This window comes from Ruditapes philippinarum, unplaced genomic scaffold (genome assembly GCF_026571515.1).
Source record: "Ruditapes philippinarum isolate M1 unplaced genomic scaffold, ASM2657151v2 ctg6566_1_1_1_1, whole genome shotgun sequence".
In the NCBI taxonomy this organism is placed as follows: Eukaryota; Metazoa; Mollusca; class Bivalvia; order Venerida; family Veneridae; genus Ruditapes; species Ruditapes philippinarum.
This window is the reverse complement of record NW_026855638.1, coordinates 80,190-107,344: the sequence shown is the minus strand read 5'-3', so window position 1 is coordinate 107,344 and position 27,155 is coordinate 80,190. Positions and strand designations below refer to the sequence as shown.

At 33.5% G+C, this 27,155-nt stretch overlaps 2 protein-coding genes across 2 annotated transcripts; both read left to right on the top strand.

Moving 5' to 3' along the window:
• The first annotated feature begins 2,892 nt into the window (after nucleotides 1-2,892).
• Nucleotides 2,893-7,364, top strand: LOC132743984 (uncharacterized). Its single transcript, XM_060732582.1, has 2 exons — nucleotides 2,893-3,645; nucleotides 4,478-7,364. Exons 1-2 carry the CDS (start codon nucleotides 2,905-2,907, stop codon nucleotides 5,486-5,488), a joined length of 1,752 nt encoding a protein of 583 aa, XP_060588565.1. The 5' UTR covers nucleotides 2,893-2,904; the 3' UTR covers nucleotides 5,489-7,364.
• Nucleotides 7,365-14,299: 6,935 nt separating this feature from the next.
• Nucleotides 14,300-19,567, top strand: LOC132743986 (uncharacterized). Its single transcript, XM_060732584.1, has one exon. The coding sequence runs from the start codon at nucleotides 14,300-14,302 to the stop codon at nucleotides 19,565-19,567; it is 5,268 nt and encodes a 1,755-aa protein (XP_060588567.1).
• Nucleotides 19,568-27,155: the final 7,588 nt, after the last annotated feature.

The following is a 27,155-nucleotide window of genomic DNA, read 5'->3' as shown; positions in this document are numbered from 1 at the left end:
TTGTATATAAGAAGTTTCTATCAAACACTATTTTATTGTATCTCATTAGATATACTTGGTTTTCACAAGTATATAATAATGATTAACGGTAATGATTAGTAGTATTTCCGCCCAATTTTGTTTTAATAAATGATACTTTTCAATTGATAAATATTATTTTACTGTATATAATCAAATTGTTTTATAAACTTACGATGACATGTGGAAATTAAAAATGTAAATCGCTTTTGCATTAGCATATTAAGTCCTTGCTTGTTGAGTTCCCAGTGTACTCAAAATATTCGAGAAAAGTGGAGAATGGCAAGCTATCGGGCATTTTTTCTTGGAGAGTTGAACGAAATTGTGATCGCTTTCTTTCTCGCTTAACCTTTTCCCTTATATAAGCGTGTTTCGACGGCTTTTTGCCCCCCCCCCCTTTTTGAGGCATTAAACAGACAGTGAGTGAAAAAATGTCCTATATAGACCCCAAACACTGTTTTGCGTTTGAGAAATGTTGTTAAAAAAGTAACCATTTTTTCGGCGCCGTCCCCCATCCAAATAATACATCAGGGGGTTGCCAGAAGGGGGATGTGCCCCCTTCTGTTTGGGGGGTTTGAAGGGGGTCGGAGTCCCCCTCATCGCCAAGAAAATTTTGGACTTGTGAGAGGCTTAAAATGACCCCAGGTTGATCATAAGGTAACGTGTAACCAACGCTGAAAAGCCTTTGACTCTATCTCAATCCCTTGAGAAGTTGCAGCACTTTGAAGTAAATTTTGATGGAAAAAATCGAGGCAAAAAGTGATTTTTGGCAATTTTGAGATGTCCCCTCGTTGCCATGGTAACAGGAAATTTAAGACTGAGCATGTCGTTACAAAGGCAATGGTCCAGTCAACATTTGTGCCAAGTTTTATTAGTATTGAAGCATTTTTCATAGTTTCATAGCAGTTTGAACTTGTAAGAGGAGGCTTTTTAGTGAAAATGGCCATTTTTCACAATATGCTCATGGGGGAAAGGGTTAACTAAAAAAATTATAAATGTTACAAAACAACAATTTTTCACCAAAATTAAGTAAAAGACCACATGTTAACATGGAAAAACTAGATTTTGGATGATTCCAAGGTTTTTCATCATTTTTTGTTAACCTTTTCCCTTATATAAGCGTGTTTCGACGGCTTTTTGCCCCCCCCCCCCTTTTGAGGCCTAAAACAGTGAAAAAATGTCCTCTATAGACCCCAAACACTGTTTTTCGTTTGAGAAATGTTGTTAAAAAAAGTGACGCCAAGAAAATTTTGGACTTGTGAGAGGCTTAAAATGACCCCAGGTTGATCATAAGGTAACGTGTAACCAACGCTGAAAAGCCTTTGACTCTATCTCAATCCCTTGAGAAGTTGCAGCACTTTGAAGTAAATTTTGATGGAAAAAATCGAGGCAAAAAGTGATTTTTGGCAATTTTGAGATGTCCCCTCGTTGCCATGGTAACAGGAAATTTATGACTGAGCATGTCGTTACAAAGGCAATGGTCCAGTCAACATTTGTGCCAAGTTTGATTAGTATTGAAGCATTTTTCATAGTTTCATAGCAGTTTGAACTTGTAAGAGGAGGCTTTTTAGTGAAAATGGCCATTTTTCACAAGATGCTCATGGGGGAAAGGGTTAATCTGCACATAAGAGACAAGATCATGGTCACATTATTCAGACACCTAGAGCACTAGAGAGAATACTTTCAGGATGGATGACGCTTAATTGTCATATTTTGTATTTAGTGACCGACTTCATGAACGTTATTAATTGTGCGCCGGGTTTCGTTCCCCTTGTCATTTGAAAATTTCAAAGAATTGTTTTTTGTAAACATTTTGTGTTAATTTTGTCCGTCAATGTCAAATTATTTAATTTTGTTTAAGTTGTTATAAAAAAAATATTTATGTACATATTTTATTCATATAAAACAAAACAACACGTGTGACCAAAAGGGCACATAATATTTAGATATGACCTTGACCTTTACATGACATTGTTAAATGATTGAATTTTGATTCTAAACTTTGTCATCTATTTATTGAAATGATTCAAACCTGGACAAAACAACACAAGTGACATATTTAAATAAAAAGGAGTCTTTCTTTAAATTTTCTTTCTAATTTTTTAATCGTTTATTTGTTTGTTTTTAGAAAAAGACGAGCGTTGCCCCAATCTGGCGGTGGCTCTGTTTTACTTAAGTTGGTACGATGTTAAGATTTATGCATTAATTGCTAAAAAGGGATAATCTGTCTATTTATTTTATTTAATTCGAGTTCAATACTATGGCTGTTCTTTTTCTATTGAGTATATATTTTACAAACTTCGAGCTGCAGCCTCCAAATTCTTAAGTTATCATTAATTTTATATTAATGAGTGTTGGTATAAACAGGAAAAACATCGATTTCATTCATTGCCTATGCACTGTACAGTTTCAAGCTGTGTCCTAACTGTTGTTTCATGGACGTTATAAACTTTCAAATCTTTGTCATCATTATAGGCTACATACCGGCAATCTCCATGCATTGATTCCCCCACCCCTCTCATTTTTCAACATCCTGAGAAGTAACTGCTCAGTCTTCGGCGTCAAGGATAGTAACCAATGTTAGAAGTTTGGTTTACCGGAATGAATTCTTGTCATAATCAAAATATTAAACTTTGCATTTTTACATCATGTGTATCAGGCAGTTGTTATGACGCTTGTCACGATTGTCTGAATAAACCTTCAAAGTATAGTGAATAATGATCGAAAATATCATTAGATACGAACGAACATGTAGTGAGAGTGTTATATACAAGATCAAAATTAAACAATATTATAGATCAAAATGAAACAAACGACAAACATACTTTAAATTTGAATTGTAATTACATCATGTTTTTAACTTTTTTTAAGGTTAAAACATTTGATATGGAGGTGCCAGGACGTAAGGAGAGCAGTGATGATAAGGTCAAGCGAAAATGCCAACCCTGCCAAGACGAAAATGTTCTTCGTGAAGCTTACGGATATTGCAAAACATGTGGAGAATATTTGTGTGATGCTTGCTACAAATATCATCGTCGACCAAAGCCTTTTAAAGACCATGTTCTTGTTGATTACAAGACCATTATGTCAAAAGACGGAGCCCCCACGCCTCAAGACTCAGATAAACATAAGGTTTCAGATGACCAGGTTCTGCAGCAAGGTGAAAATAATGATAAATGCAAGACAAAGAAATCTCCCCCACCAGTTCCTATGAGAAGAAGGATATTCAATACAAAATGTTCTGTTCACCCTTCAGAGGATCTAAAATATCAATGCAAAAGTCATGAAATAATTGTATGTAGCGAATGTGCTTTAAAAGAGCATAGACAATGTGATGAGCTGTACAACATTAAGGATATTTATGATTCTGAAAGTAAACGCATTGTTTCAAAAATCAAATATGTAGAAGATAAAGCGGCGTATATACTAAAGCAAGAAACAAATGCAAACGAAGGAGATGACGTATCGTATGAGGAGGTTTTGTCACAAATCCGTTTAGATAGAGAGCATGTTAACAAATATTTTGACGAAACAGAAAAACGCTTAAACAATGAGGTTTATAGCTTTCGAGAAGGAAGCAAGATAAGGCAGACGGAGATGCTCGATATATGTCAGAAACTTAAAAAGGTATGATAAATATGTAATTATATAAGGAATCTTTCATATATTGTTGCTTTCAGGTTTTCATGACAAACAATCTCCATATGAGCGTGATACGGTTCCAATATTACTTGAATATGACTTGGGTCGTTTTCTTCAAGATAAGTGATTGTTATATTTTTAACCATTGAAATCATAAAATGCTGACTGAGTAAAAGAGTGCAAAATTTGTCGCACTTATTTTTGTTAATAATATTTAGTATTATAAGGTGTTTCCATCATTTAATTTATAAGGTTTAAAACGGAATATGTATGTACAAAAGGAGATGATGTTGTAGGAACATTATTTATCAAAATAGGCAATTAACTCTTTAAACTTTCCGTTCATTGGTTTCATATTTATTGACTAAAATTTGTATGGACATATTTTTGAAAGATTGCAAATAATTCATTAATATTTTATCTATTAATAAAGGATTTATTTTCATTGAGTGGTATGAAAATAAATATTTTAAAAAATAAGGGGGACCAAAAGTGGAAAAAAATGATAATTTTTTCACAGATGAAAGAAAACAAAACCTTGAATTTTTTTTTTAAATCGAAAAAATTTTTAAAATTTTTGTTTTTTGGGTGAAAATTTAATTGAAAAAGCGGCAAAGTACCCCTTAAATCGGAAAATATGTGCAGTGCACTGCATTGAAAAAATACATTTTAAGGTAGAAATACGGAAATTACAATGAATTAAAAACACGCATTTTATTTCATGAATATTCCTAAATATTTCAATTATAAGTATATAATAAATTGTCTATTTTTGATTATGATTTTGAGAACTTATATAATTTTTTTACGGTTTCAGAAAAAAGACTTAATAAGTGATACCAATTTATCAAAAATTGAGAGATACATATCAATGACCGAAGTAGAGTGCGAAGTGGACAACATCAACAGAGATCTCAAGGGAGTTTTCGGTCTTCCGCGTTTACGTGTTTCTTATAAATCACAGTACCCATTGCTTGATTCGGGAAACTTGGTTGTCGAGAAACATCAAGGGGAAATAGGTAGACGTGAACTTAAGCTTCTTAAAAGGTTAAATATAGCAGGGGGGAAGCAGTCGTGCTGCATAACAGATATAGCAACACCCTCAAATGAAACATTTCCAGTGATACTTGTAGATGTTCCAAACCAAAGACTGATTATTATTTCCGATGAATATTCACTGATATATCACCAGCTTGAATGGATACCTTGGGGAATCACATTTATCAGTTATGATATGCCAAATGGTGAAATAGCAATTACTTGTCCATTTGATGACAGGATATCATTTTTGACAATCGGTGAAAATATTTCTGTTAGTAAGCGTTCATCTATAACCTTGAAGTGTCCTACTGGAATCAGATATCATAAGTCGGAAAATGTGATGATAGTGATTGTCAGAGAAAATAGAAATGCTAGCATTCAGTGTTGGTCGCTAAATGGGGATTTAGTGAGAACCATTGTAATTGTAACCGGTAACTACATTGAAAATATAAACCTTACAAATGATGATCAAATCATTTTCGCTTCTCGTTCAAAGCACTGCATACAGTCGTGTGATATGTCTGGCAATATCTTAAGATATTTTCCATATATGGATGACAGTATGCAAGGACCATTTGGTACAGCTGCTGACCAAAATCAGTCAGTCTATGTATGTGGATTAAGATGCTTGCGTGTGGTTTCAAGAGAAGGGAAATGGGATGAACTTCTGACAAGAGATGACGGATATGCACCACAGTCACTCCTTGTCAGTAATAGGTCAGATAGGCTTTACGTCGGACAAGCATTAGAAAAAGGGCGTACTGATTTCCTCATTTTTGAATTATGAAAGATGACAGACTAAAACCTTGAAAAGGCAATCAAAGTGTAATTGTTTTTTGGGTTGTTTTTTTTTCGCTTTCTAATTATAACCTGCTGACAGTTCCCTATTAAAGGAGCAATAAGCAAATGAATATTCTATTCTTATATAAAAAAATGCAGATAAGTTAAAGCTGTATTAATTTATTTAGAACATATTTCAGGTTCTCGTATCAAAAGTATCTAATCATGTTAAACGTGATTTTGATGATGCAAAGAACTTGGATATTTTGCCTTTTAATTTAAGATGTTATTTAACACAAGGTTGTCTTCTCATCTTTTGAAAATTCAAACAGGTCGGTACACAGAAAATCGGGTGAAATCAACGTCATTGTATAAACTGTGATGAGCACGTCATTGAAGACGAATATCATTTCATTTGATTTGCCCATGTTATGTTGATTTAAGCAAAATGTACATAAAAAGTAGTATTATGTTAAACCAAGCATGTTTTAAAAGTGATAAAAGAACAATTCCAACAAATTTAAATTTAGCACTAGTTCTTGCTATGACGCTACATATATATATGTATTTATGTCCATCCTCATAGAATTGAAAATGGTGTATATTGTATGTTCAAAATAGCATGTATTTGTATTAAATGTAAATGTGTTAATGTATGTGTCATTGCGATTCGATACTTACTTAAAATGTATCATTTTTTGTAAATATGTTACGATGATCTACCATTGGAACATATGTTCTGTTCTGACTATACTATATATTAAACGTCGATTTTTCCAGATGCACTATTTATATAATGCTAAAGTGAAAAATAATAGTAGTAATCACTAAAGTCAATAATTACAATTGTTAGGTTATGCATTCATTCTTTCATTTCTTCATTTATTAGTCAGAATTAAATGACATCATCACGGACGCGGAATTTGGTTTTAAATCAAAGTACAATACCATACACTAATAGGTGAAAATTATTAAACATGGAGTCTACGGCATGCTATAACAAATATTACGTTCCATGAATAAAATTGTGAAATCTTGTCTTGACTTTTTACTCAATAAGCAACTTACGTCTGGGGAGAATCAGATCGATTTCCACTGATAAATAAATTTAAATCGTAGTGATAAAATATATGTATTTTCTGATACTGTGCTGAAAAATAGAAAATTGCATTTTAAATACAATACTATCACGGCCGTTGGCATTAAACTAACAGTTCTAACAATGGAATTGATAACATGTGATAGACTTGTTAAACGAAAATTGATGTAACGGAGTCTTGATAATTCCATATTCTGTTAAAATTGATACTCGGGCTCTTTTAAAGTATACAGAAGGAGACATGTTGAAGCTTTCAGTTTATAAGAAATGTGTGAAATGTCAATATATGTATTATTTGAATAACTTTAAGTACAGATGCGTTATCATAAAAATAATACGTTCATACGAGTGAACGGAAGGAAGACACTCAGTCAATCCAATTCCAAGAAATAAAAGGAAACGTATATAATTATATTGTGACATCATTGACATAGAAGAAAAGTTCTATGTGTCCTTATGTTATGTTATGTTATGTTATGTTATTCAATATTTATCTTTTATATTTCGTTAAAGAGAGAATATGACTGGATTCTACTCAATCATCTTTTTTTTCAAATTCAGATACATTTTACCCAGGGCTATATAAGTTTTAGATTCTTGTTCTTCGTATATTTTCTTGTGTTTTGTACCCAAAGGGGAAAATCACGCCGTTCGTTACCCAAACAAACAAAATGGCGGAAGCAGCCAAAAAGTAGGGTTTTCCCTTTTTTCTCTGAAATTCGTGATGTTCCTGTGTAAAGATACCTATAATAACCTTCTCCACAATTTTCCTGGCACACATGATTTTATTTCATGATGTTTCGTCCCGTACTTCATCTGAAATGCGCGTCACCAGATTCGAAGCGAGAGAATTTTCCACCGGTTTGATCGTGATAACGTACGGCTTCTTCTCTCAAATTCACTGTTTCTTTTACATATATGCATATTAACTGAAACCACTGACTTTAAAAACTTGTAATATGTTGTCAAGTAGGCATCCATGTCCATTCTAGCTGTTTTACCGCTGTAAATATTTATTATATTATATTTATTATATGTACCTTTACATAGGAACATCACGAATTTCAGAGAAAAAAGGGAAAACCCTACCTTTTGGCTACACCCGCCATTTTGTTTGTTTGGGTAACGAACGGTGTTTTTCTTCCCCCGTGGTACCGGATATTATTTACATTTTCAAAAACTTACATCAGTTGAAACTGGTTTATGTTTCGTTATATCACTTTTTTTTTCAAAAAATTGTCATTAATTTGCTTTTGATATATGAAATGCTGAATTCATATTTTAGTTTGTATTTCATGTATCTATTGGTATATTATCTACTTTTTTTAAGTTTTTATTTCATCATTACAAGTTGGAAACTGGTTTTAAGAAAGTCATTTGTATCATCACCCTATACATGCATATAAATTTAAAATTCAAAAGTGCAAAAATGCAAGGACTTTCATTTGTATTGATGTTATTATTACATTAACGAATATAATATATATCACTCACTGCTATATTCTTATTTTTTCAAACACAGTGTTTGTTATTGTCTGTTAAAACTGTTGGTATATGTAACGTTTTTCACTATCTTCTTCTTTAATATTGAATACACCCGTGGTAGTACCTTTTATAACTGCCTTTAAAATTGGCGCAATAACTGTCCAGGAAACATTGAGCCTTGTCTTAAACATAACTTAAGGCTTTTCCAAAAAATACCTAAATCCGAAAGTAATACACTTTGAGATAATCGTTTTTTTAGTGATAGAAGAAAGTCATGTTTTAGTCATTGTTATAAAGGTACCGGAATCTGAAAGTTGTTTTGCCTTCATTTTATAGTACTTATAAGAAAAGTTATGAAAATAAGCTGACTTCATGAATCATTTTTGTCATTTGTTTTATCATCACGACGCTATTTTTGAGCTTGTTATATACGGGAACTAACAAATTATGGCAGATGTTTAATATTTACTTAAAGTGACATTATGCCCATCCAATGGTAAATGGTCTGCGAACAGGTAAAAATCATCATAACATGACATTTTGTCATAATTGGTTCAATTTTAGATTTTACTGAGCAAAAATAATCAATAAACCACGTAACCAACGGAAATGCTTATACATATCTTTTAGAATGTATCTGAAATGTTCAATTCTTTAAACGAGTGGGGCAGTCTTTTTTATATTTTAGAGCGTCTATATATTGAATCATATATTTCATTTTTTCTTTATCCATTGTTAGTCAATCATCCTTCCTTTTAAAAGTCAATCTTTTGAAATAATAATTTATCACTTATTCAACTCAACTTGACAGTGAAAAAATGAGCATAATGTCAATTTAACGGTTATTAAAGGGACTCCACTGAGGTTTAAAAGCCTAAAACATAACCTTTGAATTTCTTACATAAATGAGCTGGGTCACTTTAAACAGAAATATGCAAAGATAATTAAGAAATATACTTTGAAATAAATTGAAAATCGTATTTTTATGCTTTTCTTAGCCCGATTTAATAAAACCCATTTCATTTCTGGTCATTTTTTTACAATTTGAAACATTATTTTGGAAAAACGAAGTGCGCGAATGATCCGAAATTTTGCACAAAGATTAGTGGTGTATCCCTACATTAATTAGTTCATTTATCTGGAAAAAATATTTTCAGTACCATCATGTAAAAAAAACTCAGTGGAGTCCCTTTAAACGAAACCAAAACTTTATAAAGAGTTGTAAAGTATGCTTGTTACTTGACAAAGATATCGATAGCTAGATGTAGCACTTATTACTGGTGGAGTTAGACACCAGTGTCAATGCGTACGAGCCTGAGAACCACAAAACGATCATAGGCAGTGCGAATACCTGTTGTCAAATGAGGAACTTAAGTCCATGCCGACATTCGAATCCTAACTGGTACAAGGGAGATTAATTTCATAGATGAAAAAGTGTACAATATGAATGAAATATGTAAGTTAATAATTGTTTAAATAACTGCATGTAGTCATTTAAAAGGATTTGCATTTTAGCTAGTTATAAACCGCTTTGGTAGCCGAGAATTCCCTAGCCTTAACAGTAAAATGTCCGAATCATTTAAAAGAAACAAGGAAACAGGCTTGTTTGTCTGAAGAAACTTAGTAGTTGTTGTATCTGAATACATTTTTGTGCATGTATCTGTATGTCGGACGAAATCAGCATAATATTTGTTTTTACCTTAATGACATCGTTACTTTTGGATTACTGACTTTAAAGCACTTGAATTACACAAAAGCTACTGTTAGCTGAGTAGGTATGATTATGTGGCTCAAAATTTCCATAAAGTTTGCATATCTTTCAATAATAACTGTGTTATATGTATATATCAAACGCTGTACTGATTTTGCTTTGATGTTTACATATATGATTTGTACTTTTATTATAATTTCAACTTGTGATGGATTTCAAATATCGTTGAAAATAAAAGCGCATTATCGATTATACATAATGATGTCTATCAATGCCATTTATATTTCACTTTATCTGTTTCATTAACAAACGGTTTACTTAATTTCTCATTTCTGAATTATAAAAGATGCCAAACTTAGACTATGAAAAAATGTTATGGTGGCTATTTTTTGCTTTTTAATTATAAACCTGCTGAAGTTTCAGTATTAAAGGAGCATTGAGCTTCAGAAATGAATAGTCTCTTATTCTTTTATAGGAAATGTAGTTGTAATGTATTTAGAACAGTTCAGTTTATTATCAAAAAACGTGCTGAATGTGAAATAATTTGAAATATATAAATACTATTCAGGCTTTTTTTATATACAGAAGGTTGAATGATCTATTAGAATTTTGTAACATTATCTAAGTTGGTATGAACATGCTGTTTCAAGTTAAACAACACACTGCTAGAATATGGTTATTAAAATCAATATAAGTTTAAAATTTACCTGTTGGCACAAATTTTTTAAGGAATTTGTTAATGATGCACAATTCAATTATTTGTAAGTGAATTGAAATCACAGTAGGTAAACGGTTCAGCATTTTATGAAAAGAGCACCGACTTTTATGTTTTACTGTTATGATTGTATAATGGGAAAGATAAGCTGGTTGTCAAATGTGAAAGGCAAAATATCCAGGTTTTTTGCATACTCAAAATGACTTTCAACATGATTAGATACTTCTTATAGACTGCTTTCCTTATGTACATGCTTGAACAAAACTATTATTGCTCCGTTGTTTAAAACATAATATAACTTTTTTTTTTTTACAAAATCATAATCAGTTTTTCACATTTGACAACCAGCTTATCTTTCCCATTATACAATCATAAACTTAAAAAGCAAAAACTAGTCACCATTACATTTTTTCAATGTCTAAGTTTGACATCTTTTATAATTCAAAAAACAAATATGTAATTTAATAAAACCGTTTGTTAATGAAACAGATAAAGGGAAATATATATGGCATTGATAGATATCATTATGTATAATCGATAATGCGCTTTTATTTTCAACGATAATTGAAATCCATAACAAGTTGAAATAATAACAAAAGTACAATCATATATGTAAACATCAAAACACAATCAGTAAAGCTTTTGATAGATAAATAAATTCATGTTAAGATATATGATGTTTATTGTATCCAATAATTATCTTGTATATTTGATAAGGGAGAATATGACTCGATGGGAGTCATTCTTTTTCAAATTGAAGAAATATTTTAGTCTTGCACTTTCGTTTCGACAAGATATTTCGACAACTATAACTATGGAGAAGATTAATATGTTGTTGTACATAATTATATATATATTATGTGTCTATTGGTATAAATGTCATGTTTATATGATTAGGGTTGGCAATTAAGTCAGCTCAAAGGTCTCTTTGCAACTAAACTTAATATGAATAGTCAAAGCACTTTTGAAATTGGAATATCGAAGTTCAAAAGATGATCCAAATGATAAAGATTTATTTCAATTATGAAATCCACAACAGATGCAAAGGGACCTTCAATTTTTTAGGATATATGTTTAAACATATGGCAATTGCGTTTGTGTATTTAAAATCAATTAATATTCATCACCTTTGCATTAATGTTCCATGTTATGTATGTTTTTGTATTTATGTACATATATATGAGTATGTATGTGTATATGTATATATAAGAAACCTATAAGTTAGTGGTTCAAAGATCAAGTTTATATAAAAGTGTTCATTATGTAACTACTTAAGAAACAATTCGGCTGGTATTTACTTTATCAAAAGTGATCTTCTCCAAACTTTTTCATGATTGTTTATATTATGTATAAATGTATATGTCTTATTGTCCAACAACATTGACCTGGCACTCTTGCATATGACCTAGCAATCGGTATATTCCGTAACCGCTACGATCTACTTTTAAATCGATCCAATTGTTACAATGGTGAAAATTGAAGATCACTCTTAGCGCAGTTGGTAAAGGGGTTTTACTAGAAGAATGTAGACGTAAACTGGTAGGTTCGAATCCTATTTCATCGATTTCTTTTTTATTTTAATTTTTAAACTCCTATTCTCGAAAAACTATTGCAAACCGTTTTGTTATGTGTACTGCCACAAAGAATTCTGTTGAATGATTCTGTAATGAAATAACAAAATATAGCTGTGTATAAAAACACCCTTTAAAGGGTATTCTTAAACCAGCTGCAGTAAAACGATTTCAAATTGATTCTTGCAAGTAAATAAAAAAAATCATAACGTGATGTTGGTAAGGATTCGAACCTCAGACGTTCAGATCGGTAGTCTGACATCTATACCAATACACCACACCTCAATGACGAGTGAAGTTAGCAAATATATTGATATATTCGATAGATACTGGTCAATGTTTATTCAAATGACCTTTACGAAAGTTAATGAAGTGCCAGGTCAATATTGTTGGACAATACACTGTTCCTTAGTGTCGATGTGACTTAAAACCCAATCAAAAAAAAAATGTACATGTTTATGTCTTAATGGGCTTTTTAGCCTATTGGAATATAATAAAAAGTCTACTGTCTATTTTTACCTAAGGCTATATCAGTTGATTTAGATTTATTGATTTGTTCTTCATATATTTTCTTACTTAAGTTTTGTACCAAATATTATCAACATTATCAATTGATACATTAGAAGGTCAGTTGAAATTGGTTTATGTTTAATGTGTATTATTCTTTTGAATATGTTTTAAATGCAAAAAAATTGCTTTGATTAGTCTTAATATATGAAAGGGTGATTTGTATATTCATTAATTATTAATTAATTATTCATCAATTAATTAATTACTTATTAGTATGTAATTTAATTACTATCATCCAAATAAGTTCGAATCTGGTTTAAATGTTGAATTCTGCTTAAGCCGGTGCTAGGGGGCGTGGACGGTAACTTGCACTTTCATTAATTATTCATCAATTAATTAATTACTTATTAGTATGTAATTTAATTACTATCATCCAAATAAGTTCGAATCTGGTTTAAATGTTGAATTCTGCTTAAGCCGGTGCTAGGGGGCGTGGACGGTAACTTGCACTTTCATTAATTATTCATCAATTAATTAATTACTTAATAGTATGTAATTTAATTACTATCATCCAAATAAGTTCGAATCTGGTTTAAATGTTGAATTCTGCTTAAGCCGGTGCTAGGGGGCGTGGACGGTAACTCGCACTTTCCAGTACCGTCCATGAACAGGCTCAATCAAACCGAGCCTGCAACATTTTCAATTTTGCCGTGTTGGTCTTTCTTTAGGGATTCTGTATTTATCTATTTTAAGATAGTCATTGATATCATCACAATTTACAGTTATATATAAATTAAAAAATTAAAAGGGTGAAAATGCAAAGACTTTCATTCTTTAAAACAAACATAACATTCTGAATTTTGAGTATAATAAATTACTCAAGCAGTTTTGTCCTAACAAAATGTGACAAAAAAGTAAGTAACTGTTATATTCTTATTTTTCAACAAGTGTTTGTAATTGTTTGTAAAATAATTTGGTGTATGTAACATTTTCTTCAATATGTTAACCTTTTATATTATATTTGATTTATGATAAGCATACACATTAGACATATATTGAACATGCATAGCACATTATCTTGATAATAAATCGTAATTTATTATATAAACATCTAAATTTTATTCATAAGGTACAGTCTATCATACGAATATTACTTTGATATCGTTTCATGGATTTAGCCACTTCTTTGATATTGCATACACCAGTGGTAGTAGCCTTTATTATTGCCTTTAAAATTGACGCAATTACTATCCAGGTAACATTGAGATCTATCTTAAGAAAAGCTAATAAGGTTTTTTAAAAAATACTTCAATTAGAAAGTAATCCAATTTGAAAGTAAATATTACATTTGAGATAATAGTTTGTTTTAGCAGTAGAAGAAAGTCATGTTTTAGTAATTAGGACAAAGGAACCGGAATCTGAAAGTTTTTTGGGCTACATTTTATAGTAATAAGAAAAGTTATTAAAATATGTCGACTTCACGAAACATATTTTGGCATTTGTTTTATCATGACGATGTTATTTTGTGAGATTGGTATTGTTGTAGATTTGGCGCGACGTCACGTAACGTCGCTTTTGCGCGAATTGTTTACTTATGTTTTTAACGTAACGTCATTTCCAATGTATGTAAACATTCAGTTTGAATAAAGGAAACGAACCGTACACAACGCCTAGTTTTACTCACGATCACGTCCTCACATTTTATGGTGCCGTGAACCGAAACCACCATGAATCTTCATAAACTACAAGCAGTAAGAGAGGGCCACAGAGCTACTATAGCAGAACATTTGCAGGAAATCGAAGATGCATTCAGAGAAAATAATATAGAAGATGTTCAACTTCTCATAAAAACAATCGAAAACATTATGCTTTCTTTAGCGAGTACTGATGCAGACATTTTAAACAAGATTGATACAGAAAATACAGCAGAAGAGGTGAAGGAAACCGCTATGTACAACATTCGTGTAAAACGTCAACTACAGAAATATAACAAATTCCATGTTTTATCAGATTCCACAATAGAAGTAGACAGAGACAATATCAATCACTCGTCACGAACAGAACCATCATCCAGCAATCACGGCGAGCAGATGGACTACATTAGAGACAGAACCAGCATACCGCTGTCTAATTCATTTCATCACAAGTTGCCAACAATTTCTATGCCGACATTTAGTGGTGATCTCTTGACGTATCAGACATTTTGGGACTCATTTGAATCATCAGTGCACAACAATCCCAGTTTAACAGACGTGCAGAAATTCAGTTACCTGAAGTCATTGCTAGAGGGAGATGCTGCAAGAACTATTGATGGGTTCGCGTTAACGAATGCAAACTACAGTCAGGCATTGTGTTTATTAAAAGAGCGCTACGGACAGAAACAAAAAATCACCTCCGCATATATGCAGACATTATTGAAGTTACCAACACCAGCAGACGATATTCGAGAATTACGTCAATTTTACGATATGCTTGAGACAAACATCCGGGGTTTAGAATCATTAGGTGAACTACAAGATACATATGGCAATCTATTAATCCCAATAATCCTTGAAAGACTACCACCGGAAACCAGACGTCATTTAGCTAGGGAACATGGTACCGGAAGTTGGACGCTTCCAGACTTACGCAAATCACTAAACAGAGAGATTGAAATTATGGAAGCGGGAGAGTCACAGAACATTAAACAGGAAAGATTTATACCAACAGCATCATTTTATACCGCCGCACGAAATAGAGACAACCGGAAGTCATTATACCGGACTGAGCATTCAAAGAAAAAGTGCGTTTACTGTGATGAAATACATATGGGAGACTGTAAGAAAGTAAGTGATGTGAAATCGCGCATTCAAATCATAAAGTTAAAACATTTGTGTTTTAACTGCCTGAGTAAAGGTCACCAAGTGTCTGGATGTCCGTCCAAGTCGCGTTGTCGCCAGTGTCATGGTAAACATCATACTAGTACATGCAGCCATTCCCAATCGACATTTCCCCAGAACTACACAAATAAGCCCGTCATAGGAAATCATGAAACACAACAGTCTGAGGTAACCGGAAGTTATAGAAACTGGAGTACTAATATTGAAGCCGGTGATACAACTATATTATTTTCAAAAACCCACCACTCAGATGTTTTATTAAAAACTGCGACAGCCCCTGTTTGTGCTAATGGACGATATGCAGAAGCAAATGTTCTTATGGACGAAGGAGCCCAAAGATCATTTATCAACCAAAAGTTAGCCGATAAACTTCAATTGAATATTGATGGAACAGATATTATACATTTATCAGCGTTCGGCGACCCAGCGCACAGCGTTCAACATCTCAATACGGCAACTATAAATTTAGTAGCAGACGACGGAATGTTAATCCCAATCCGAGTATTGATTGTTCCCGTGATAGCAAAGCCCATCAATAATGTATATCGCAACTCCATCAAACACTTGAAATATCTACAAGGACTCAAACTTGCTCACCCTGTTACCATGGATACCACATTCGATATATCACTATTAATTGGTGCTGATTTTTACTGGCAGATAGTTGGCGACAAAATTATTAGAGGTGATGGACCCACTGCTGTAAGTTCCCGCATTGGTTACTTCTTATCCGGCCCACTTCATGTAGAGAGTAGTTATCCACCTTCCAATGTTATGGAAGTCATAGCAACCCACGTATCTGAAACGACAGACCTCACTCGATTTTGGGATATAGAATCAATGGGTGTTTCAAAAGGAGACTGTGAAGATACCGATGCCTCTTCTTATCTACAACAGTACCAGAAATCGTGTATTTCATTCTCAGACGGAAATTACACAGCGAAGTTGCCATGGAAACAGAATCATCAACCCCTCCCTTCAAACTATAACATTACGAAGAAAAGAACAGAATGTACAATAAAACGCCTAAGTCAGAAGCCCCAAATGTTGATGAAATATAACGATATTATACAGGAACAAGAAAATAGAGGTTTCATTGAAAGAGTAGACGAAAGTTCCAGAGCAAAACGCGTGCATTATATACCACATCATGGAGTTGAAAAGAATTCCACAACAACGCCCATACGAATAGTCTATGACTGTAGTTGCCGCCAATCAGAAAGAAGTCCAAGTTTAAACGATTGCCTTGAATCCACACCTCCAGAGCTGAATGATCTAACCACCCTTCTGTTAAGATTTCGGCTTGGTAGATATGCAGTATCAACTGACATAGAGAAAGCCTTTCTACATGTCGGTCTACACGAGGATGACAGAGATGCTACCAGATTTCTATGGTTATCTGACCCTACAGATCCCAAAAGCCAGCTTGTGACATACAGATTTCGAGTTGTCCTTTTTGGAGCCACATGTTCCCCATTTATTCTCAACGCTACATTACTAAAACACATGACCCTGAATGCAAGTAACCCTGCCGCTAATATAATTACCAGAGACCTGTATGTCGACAATGTAATTTCAAGTTTTCAACAAGAACAGGATCTTCTTACCTATTTCCGGTACGCACGTGCTCTCATGTCCGAAGCAGGATTCAATCTGCGATCGTGGACTTCAAACTCCAGTAAATTATGTGAACTCGCACTAGCTGAAAAAGTCTTGGACAAGGATAAAGTTGTCAAGGTATTAGGAATGTTATGGGACCCGGATAATGACGAGATGTCGTTTGTACAGCGCACGATAGTAAACTCTGAGAGAACAACCAAACGTTCTATTCTCAAACAGACTTCAAAATTATATGACCCTCTGGGATTGCTTAGCCCAGTAACTGTACGCGCCAAATTACTAGTTCAAGACCTATGGAAGAAGAAATTTGATTGGGACACACCACTTCCGGTTGATATCATTAACACCTGGGCTGATTTGAGCATCGACCTGAACAGCGTAATTCAGACCAAGTTCCAGAGACCATATTTTCCCACCACTGAAAATACAGCAAATTCCGCCGATTTTAATTTACACGTGTTTGTTGATGCAAGTGCACGTGCTTATGGAGCTGTAGCGTATCTTACTTCCGGTCATACATCTACCCTTGTATTTGCAAAGAATAGAGTCGCACCTGTCAAAGAGATAACTTTACCCAGACTAGAACTGATGGCAGCACTCATCGGTGCACGTGTAACCCACCACGTGTCAAATGTATTCACGTGCAAGAAAATCACATGTTGGTCCGACAGTCAAATAGTGTTAAGTTGGCTGAAATCTACAAAAACACTTAAACGCTTCATTTTGAACAGAGTCGAAGAAATCAAGAAACTTACCCCCGATATTGAATGGCGATATTGTCCAACAGATCAAAATCCCGCTGATTTACAAACCAGAGGTCTAACTGCGACCCAGTTACAATCAAGCACATTATGGAAAAATGGACCTACTTGGTTAAGTCACAACAATAAATGGCCTACTTTGGAACAAACCAGGGCAATCACTTTCACTACGTTTACGGAACAACATTCAGAGGAAGAAATTGTATCTGACAAGAGAGGTAACTCTGGTTTACGTCAAATTCTAGAGTTAAACAGATATAGCAGCTTTCACAAGTTATTACGTGTTACGGCATACGTTATACGTTTCACTAAAAACTGTAGAGTGACGTATAATTATCGCCAAATTTGTCCATTATCTACAGAAGAGCTGAGATTAGCAGAAGGAAAACTGATTGAAACTTGCCAACAACAATATTTCCCAGACGTAATTCAAGATCTTAAATCCCAGAAAAAACGCAGTCTAATAATTCGACAGCTAAGACTTTATTTAGACAAGGACGGTTGTATTCGTTGTGGCGGAAGAATACATAACGCACAGTTGCCAGAGACAACAAGATTCCCGTTCCTTATGTCCCCAAAGAGTCATGTCACCAGATTGATAATAGAAGACGCTCATTACAATCAGTTACATGCAGGTGTCGCCCATACTGTTACCCATCTACGCCAGAAATACTGGATACCATCAATCAGACAGCACGTGAAAAGTGTTCTCCGAAGATGTGTCATTTGTAGAAAAGTTACAGGAAGACCCTATACCGCCCCAGACCCCCCACCACTTCCGGTTTCCAGAGTAATCATCGAACCACCCTTCTCCGTAACAGGTGTCGATTTCACAGGGGCCCTTTACATTAAAGAAAAGAAAGTTCAGCAGAAGGTATACATATGTCTATTCACGTGTGCCAAAACCCGTGCTGTTCATCTAGAAATAGTTCCAGACCTTACAGAAGAATCATTTATGTTAGCCTTCAGACGATTCATCAGCAGACGATCATTACCAAGACTTATGATATCTGATAATGGTACCACTTTTCATGCAGCAGCCAATCAAATCCGGCGACTCTATAATTCACAAAATCTTCATACTGCCCTTACACAAAGAGGAACACATTGGCAGTTTATTCCAAAAAGAGCACCTTGGTATGGTGGAATGTGGGAGCGACTAATTGGTGTAATGAAAACAGCGATTAAGAAAGTTCTCGGCAAAGCTTCCATTAATTTGCAAACGCTGCAGACGATAGTTACCGAAGTAGAGGCAATGATGAACGATCGACCAATTACCTACGTTTCATCTGCTAGAGATGATCCAGAGCCTCTCACCCCTTCACACTTACTACATGGACGCAGACTGACAACTCTACCATTCTACGATACTGTGGTAACCAACGATACTCCCGGTTACCACAGCAAAGGTGACGATGTTCGACAACGTGCTAAACGACGTGAGGAGTTAATTAATCACTATTGGCACCGCTGGAAACACGAGTATCTGACGTCATTAAGAGAATACCAACGGTCGAGTGGTACCACAAACCAGACTATTCAGGTTGGTGACGTTGTTATTGTCCAAGACGACTTTACACCCAGGCTACAGTGGAGCCTTGCGGTAGTTGATGAACTTTTAACGGGAAATGACGGGTTTTCGAGGGCCGCGAGGATACGTACATCCGGAGGGCTGACTACCCGACCGATTATCAAATTGTACCCATTGGAAATTATCCAGAAACCAGATGAATAGACATTACGATACTTATTGAAATATTTATCCTATACCGCTAATATTTCGTGAAAAGACAATTCAATTTGTATAAACATAGACGAGTGAAAATAATTCAAAACGAGACTTTACATAGCGCCAATCTGTTTGTGATATATCTAAATATAGCTGTTTTAATTATGGTGCTCAATTTCAATATGATTTTAAATAAGTAATTCCATTACTTTATGTTTTTGTATGACGATTATTACATTTAGCATTTCTGAGGCCCGGAGAATGTTGTAGATTTGGCGCGACGTCACGTAACGTCGCTTTTGCGCGAATTGTTTACTTATGTTTTTAACGTTACGTCATTTCCTATGTATGTAAACATTCAGTTTGAATAAAGGAAACGAACCGTACACAATGCCTAGTTTTACTCACGATCACGTCCTCACAGGTATATATGAGATGTCAAATATCTACTTAACGTTTTTAATATAAGTAATGATCGATATTCACCATACCGAATGTTTATAAAGAGTTATATGTTTTTCACTTGCCAAAGATCTTAGTAGCTAAATGTATCACTCATTACTGTTAAAGTAAGATACCAGTGCCTCTTCGTACATTATTTCAAGGTCGAGCATGTACATGAATATAATCACTGAACGACCATAAGCAGAATGGATATTTTTTTCAATGAGGGATTAAAGTCCCTGTCGAGATTCAGACATAATTGATGAAAGGCAAGAAAATTTAATGGTAGCCGTGACTGTCAATCTAGTTTAAATCGATATTTTATCCCTATCCTTCACAGTAAAATTTCAGAATTATTTGAAACAAGGAAACAGACGTATTTGATGAAAAGTTGTTGTTGTATCTTAATATATGTTTGAGCTTGCATCTGTTGGAGGGAAATAATTTAAATCATAAAACAGCATCAGAATTTAACCTTGTTAATATTGTTACCTTAAGACGGTTTGAACCATTTAACCTCACTGACCTTTATGTATCAAGCCTTTTAAATAATGTACTGCTAGCTGGCTGTTATCAAAAATTTCATCAAGTTTGCATATCTGCAATCTACGAGGGTTGTTCAAAAAGAAATGGGATTTAGAGTTTTGCATATTCATATTTCATTCAATTCAGAATATTTATTTATATTTAAAATTTTGAACAGCATAACTATATCAAATGAATAAAAAGCTCTGTATTTATTTTTCTTACATATATGATATGTACTTTGTTTTTATTTCAACTTGTGACGGATTTCAAATATTGTTTAAAATAAAAAGCGCATAATCTATTACATAATTATAGTATAATGATATATATCAATACCCCCTTATCTGATTCATTATCTTATTGCTTTCTTTGTTTATTCATTTTCACATGATGTAAACATTGTTTTGTTTATCTTTTTTCATTACGATGTATAATGTACAAGTCTCAAAAAAATTGTTCTGTTCATATATAGTTTCAGTCTATTAAAATGACACAATACATGCATAAATGTATAGATAGTTATAAGTTTTTGAGCATCGATTAGCATTAACGTTTTATGCCTACTAACTTAATGACTGGTACAACTGTTGATTCAGTATTTGAGAGATACATCTCGATGACGGAAAGAGAGAGCGAAGCAGAACTTACGTGGATCATTTTGTAACCAGCGTTTACTTTTTTCTTTGGTTTTTTTTTATAAAAACACGCCATCACTTACATCATTGATGATGAATGATACAGGAAAATAAACTAAATGGCATTGGTTTACGAAAACTTGAATTTCTTATTTCACCATTTGTAATGTTAAAATGTTGAATTCGAATACTGCTAAAGCCGGTGAAGCGGGCGTGGCGGTAAATTGCAATTGCCACTACCGTCCATAAATAGACTAAATCATACCGGGTCTACAACTTATATGTCAGGTGGATAAAAAGAGCAATTACTTACCCTTAGAATCCCTCACTATTTATAAAAGATCATTGAAAGTCGCTATTGACAACTTGATTACAGTTATCAAGTATATGAATACATTATAACGAGTACTTGCTGTACAATTGCCGTTCTCCAAATTTATGAATGATACATTTCTGTACTTTGTTAAGAAAACAAGACGATTTATTGAATTTATTCAAAAGGTTTACTCCAGAATTAAGAGTATTTGAGTTTTTCCCAGTTAAACAATGTTTAACAGTTACAGCTTCGAAAATAAGAACAATGGGTTGACGTTTATATTGTGACAGATAGTGAAACATTTAGCCATAACGCTAAAAGTTTGTTTGTACCTACGGATTAGCTGAAAAGGCCCTACATTTTACATCTATTATCGTTGTACTTTGTATGTCTCATTTGTATTTCTATTGAAAGAGAATTTAAAAATAAACCATTTTAAAAAACAAAAGGGTTGGCATATTTCTGTTTGTTTAAAAGTTAAAATGCACATAATGGCTAAAAAACATATATTTTTCATTCATGATTTTAAACTGGCAAACATGGTGGCTGATTTGTGCCATACGTGTTTTCGCCCTGAGACCCCGCCAAGCAAAAGTCGAGAATTAATAGTTTAAATAACAGTTATAGAGCATGTTAGAAACCTTCAAAAAGAAGCATTAATGTGAGAAAAAATCATAAAAGTAGACAATTGTAAACAAATTATTCTGAAGTCCATACGAATTATTATATACGATATATAAATCACTATAAATGCACTAAATGTCAAAATGCATTCAGAAAAAAAATGGTTCTGGTAATTAGACGCAGGGCAAGCATACCCCCCCCCCCGTTAACCCCCCCCCCTCCTTTGGGTATTTTTGTACAGCTATATAGTTTTGAAGCTTTAGGGTATGTGATACCGATTGGCACTTGTTGTTTAGGTGAAATGTTTACCATAAGTCTAATAGAACAAGTTGATTATCTCCCCTTTAGTCATATTTTTTCTATATAAGTTTTATAAGATTTCTTCAGATATCTTCTCTATGACGGAGTAAGTTTGTGATCTAAACAATGTTTTGGGTTGTTATTATATGTTTTATGATTTATACAAAAAGTTTTAAGTTTTAACATAAAAAACAACATAATTTATGGCATCCGCCATTTTAAAATGGCTGCCAGTTATTGAACAGATAATTCATAACTATATTTAATGTGTTTATACCCATTTATAAAGAGTTTGATGTAATTATTAATTTCTTATGATATGCTTAGCGAAACTAACTCTATGCTAGGTAGAATTCTAAATAGTCTGCTCTTGAATATTATTTCAATTAAATAGAGATATGAACCATAATTGTTAGAGGTCGATTTGAGCTGCCTTTAGAGTTTGATAAGATACTTTTAATTGAATTTCATGCGAATATTGACTTTTTGTCCTCTCTAGAAACTTAATATACTCTCACTAAGCACTAAGAAAAAAGGCAGACAACATAATAGTATGCTTCTCCCATAAAATCATTTGATTTAGAGTGATTTTGTTGATTAAATCTTTTCTGAAATGCAACACGGCATATGACAGCATAAGACACTTTGTCTAATCAATCATTTCAGACATTGTCAGTCATACTCTCAGATTTTGGAGTTGGAAACTATGTAACAATACTCTTGATCGGGACATTGTTATCCCTGATACAATTTCTGCAAAAAGCAATTTGATAACACATTTGTGCTGGGACCATTTCCATCTAAATAACAACCCATAGTGCACACGGAATTGTCATTCAAGAAAGAGAACAGCCGTAAGATGATGATGATGATGACACTAAAAGAGAACAAACACCCTAACTAATATATCAAATATACAGGCGACTTAGGCACGCACTGTTAAATACAATCCTGAAGAATTGACTTAATGCTTAATAACCGGGAAATAAGAACCGTTTATCAATACTTATAAGTTTCGACAAAGGAAATGTTTCGGGTTTTGCTGTTTCATCTGACTTTCTCTCGTTCATGTGTACATGACAAGCAGATTGTTCCAAGTTGGGCTGGCTGGATCTGTCTAAACTCTGAGTTGCAAGATCAAACATCCTCTACAGAAAAGGGCATGCGTCCTATTAATGCCCAAAGTACAAAAATGCCACTGTTCAGAAAATACTAGAAATTTCAAGTGTTTCAAGAGCTGTAAACCAACAGTACATATTTGTGACCTTTGTAAAAGGCATACATACTATGGAAAATCCGACCAAGTACAGTGATACTATCATATATTTAGGGGCTTTTCGTTTGCTAGGTTCATATCTAGGGGCGATTGGCAAACGTTTGTGTGGAAGTGGTTTCTCAGAAATCCTGATAGGGTCGAGTGATTGTGTTAATGTGTTAACAGTTGAAGCTCTTGAAATACTGCTTTTTGAAGATTTTGTATCAGCAGTTATCCAAATCCACAACCCTAGTGCATTGAAAGATATCAACCAAGCGTTAAATGTGCTATCTGAGAATCAAAGACGTGAACACCTTGAATATGTGTTTGCTAATGAAACTGTCATTGAACTTTACAAGATGTGTCGAGTTCAAGGAAGACGTCAGAAAAGGTAACTTAGGGAAGACGGTACCGTTTTGAATGGATTTATTGTTAAGATTTGGTTGGTTCTTCGCTTTATGAGAGCAACGAAGGAAAATGATCTTGACCTTTACATATCAACATAATAAAATATGCTTCAATTATTCTTTGCATATGATCATCAAAACTATGTAAAATATCTATCTGTGTTCTTATGTTGATAAATTGATTCAACACACCCTGGATCAAGAAAGCTTCTTCAAAATAACGGATTCAGTGTAAGCAGATCCAATGTGCCTGGCTCCTTTTATGCTGTTAATATAACTATTAAGCAAATAATAAAAAGACATGCAAAGTCTCGTAGAGGCATAATAGGATTAAGCAGAAACTTTGCTTCCTACTACAAATGGAGTCAAACATATGACACTTGAGAGCCAGCTATGTTGAGGCTATATTCCGCATGGCCGGCATATCATCAGCGGATTCTTCTACACACATTGATACACCACCAGCAAATATCAAGAATCAATAACTAACTTAATAAATCCATTTGCAACACATAATAGGGATGTGTTGTTTTTTTTAAGTTCAGGGGCTCTTGCACCAAAGGATATCGAAAACAGTCTGTTTGATGCCTACCGAAATGGACTTTGAAGCACACAAAAAGCTCGCCCAAGAACGTCTGGTTGATAAAACCGATATTTTTTGTGCTCCAGTGAAGAAGGAAAATTTAAAAGCCTTTGCCAATACAAAGAATGTTAAGAAAGTGTCATAAACTCAGAACAATCTTGTCGAAGTTAAGTTCGCTGGCAATGTCTTCGGTCAGCTTATCATGTTATCAGAAGAAAATGATATTATCCTTGAAAAGACACTTACCCACTTGGACCAGTATCTTGGTCTCTAGCTACAGCAGATGGCTTACCAACAAAGACTGACAAGGCAAAACTAATGTATGATCTCGAAGGCAATTATACAATGAACAGAGGCCAGGTAACAAAAACATAATATACATATATCTTCCAGCACTTTCTTGTCTCCCTTCAACCATTTAAGACGTGCTGAAAAAGATTTTGAGATTTTACCAAAATGTGAGCGTGCAGACTTTGTGACAGATACGTGCGAAGCAGAATTTATAAAATCTGCAGAAATGTCACGAAGAGGAATGAGTGATTTATACCTGAAAAAAGGCAACAAAACCAATTTGAAAGTTCTGCAAGAATGTAAATGTGTTTTTGTAATAAAAATAAAAGAACAATTGAAATTAGAGGAATTGTCTGAAGATAAATATGCAGGGAAATTGGAAGGAAGGAGAATCTTGTGCTTGTGATGAGACATGTGTATGTCTCAAAGTAAAATGGAAAAGAAGATTGAAGTAAAACCGGTTCCAGATCTACAGACGTCTCAGAAGAACGCCGATACCAGAATTATGCTTCATATGCAACATGCGGCTGAAAATGATGACAAAGCAATAATTGAACGATCTCCAAATACTAATATTATAATATTACTTCTAATAGATCTTTGCAAAGCATTGAGTGGGCTACATAGTTTCACCAGATGTGATACCACGATCCTTTTTTATGAGGAGAGGGAAAATTAAATTGATACCACGAGCCTTTTTATGAGGAGCCGTAAACATTTTTTTTAATATACTGAATATATGCATATAACAAGTTTGCAAGAGAATGGGCGAGAGCGTTGATATTCAAGAAGAAGATTTCAAAATTCTAGAAAAGTTTGTTTGCATTTTATACAGGAAAGACAAATGAAGTGACATAAATAAGTTGCGCGTTGACATTTTCAGAAAAAAGTTTAGACCAAATGCAGACATACTTACAATTACCTTTGGTATTGGCTTGTGTTTAATACCACCGTATCTTTTCACATTGAAGATGCATATTTTTAGATCAAAGTACCAAGTTTTAGTTTGGTGAAATGCCTTTTGTCAATTCCCAACTATTCCAAGTCCTGATGGATATGGATGGAATACTGGTACAACCGGAGGTCTCACATATACATTGTAAAAATATACTACCACCAAAATTTATTGAAATCATAGCAAATAAAAATGCTAGTGAAGTGTGATTAAAATTAAGAAGATGATCTAGAGGAAATTGAGATGGAAATATATAGTGATGTCATTTTCGAAGAAGATTTCAAATATAATAATTAATATGTTACTAAAAAGCTGTATTGTAAAAAAATGGAAACGGGGGTAATTTATATTCTTTAATAGCATTATAATTAAACCAAATTGAACAATAAAAAGTCTATTTAACTTCGATAATATGTATTCAAACAACGTTTTTATAATTAAGTGATGCTTTTTTTTTTAAACAAAGCACAAAGTTTATATTAAAATGTTAATAAAATAACAGGAAAATTGCGGCCATTTTGTATTTGGCGGCCATTTTGAAAAGTAATAACATCAATTAATTATGAAGTAAATCATTTCAGAGACTTTGTCTATGATCTAAAACAAAAACTGACCACATAACAATTCATTTGGTTAAAAAATAATGGTTCTTTCGATTAGGCTGTTTATTAAGAAATTGTGACAGGGGCAGATAATTCACATTGGCTTGTGTCTTAATGGTAAACGTTTCAGTCAGACAACAAGTTGCAAATGTCTTCTTATATGTTTATCTTCAATCTAGCATAAACCACATATTAAAAAGAAGATTAACTTTAGCACTTGAGATGAAAAAAATATGAAAAGATTATAAAGAGGCTATTCAGAACTATAAGGAAAGTCGATCGAGTGCTAGTCCTAGCCTGATTAAGTGAAAACCATATGAACAATTTTCATTGTTACGGCATTTCACATTAAAGAAGATTACTATTCAAACAGAATAAGTCAATCATCTAAAATTTTGCCAAAAATATCTTAGTATAGACCTACTTAATATAAGGCTTTTACTATTATAATTTCAATGATTAAGGTTCTGAGGAATAAAAATTCTTTTACAGAATTATGTCAAATTAATGGAAGCAAATCAAAAGCCTCCGTTTGGTCTCTCTGAATGTATTCTGACATGCAAGATATTTTTCAATATTGTCTTTATTGCTCCTCTAACTGCGAATGCATTTGACATACCACTCGAATGTGACGAAACATCAACAGAGCCGTCT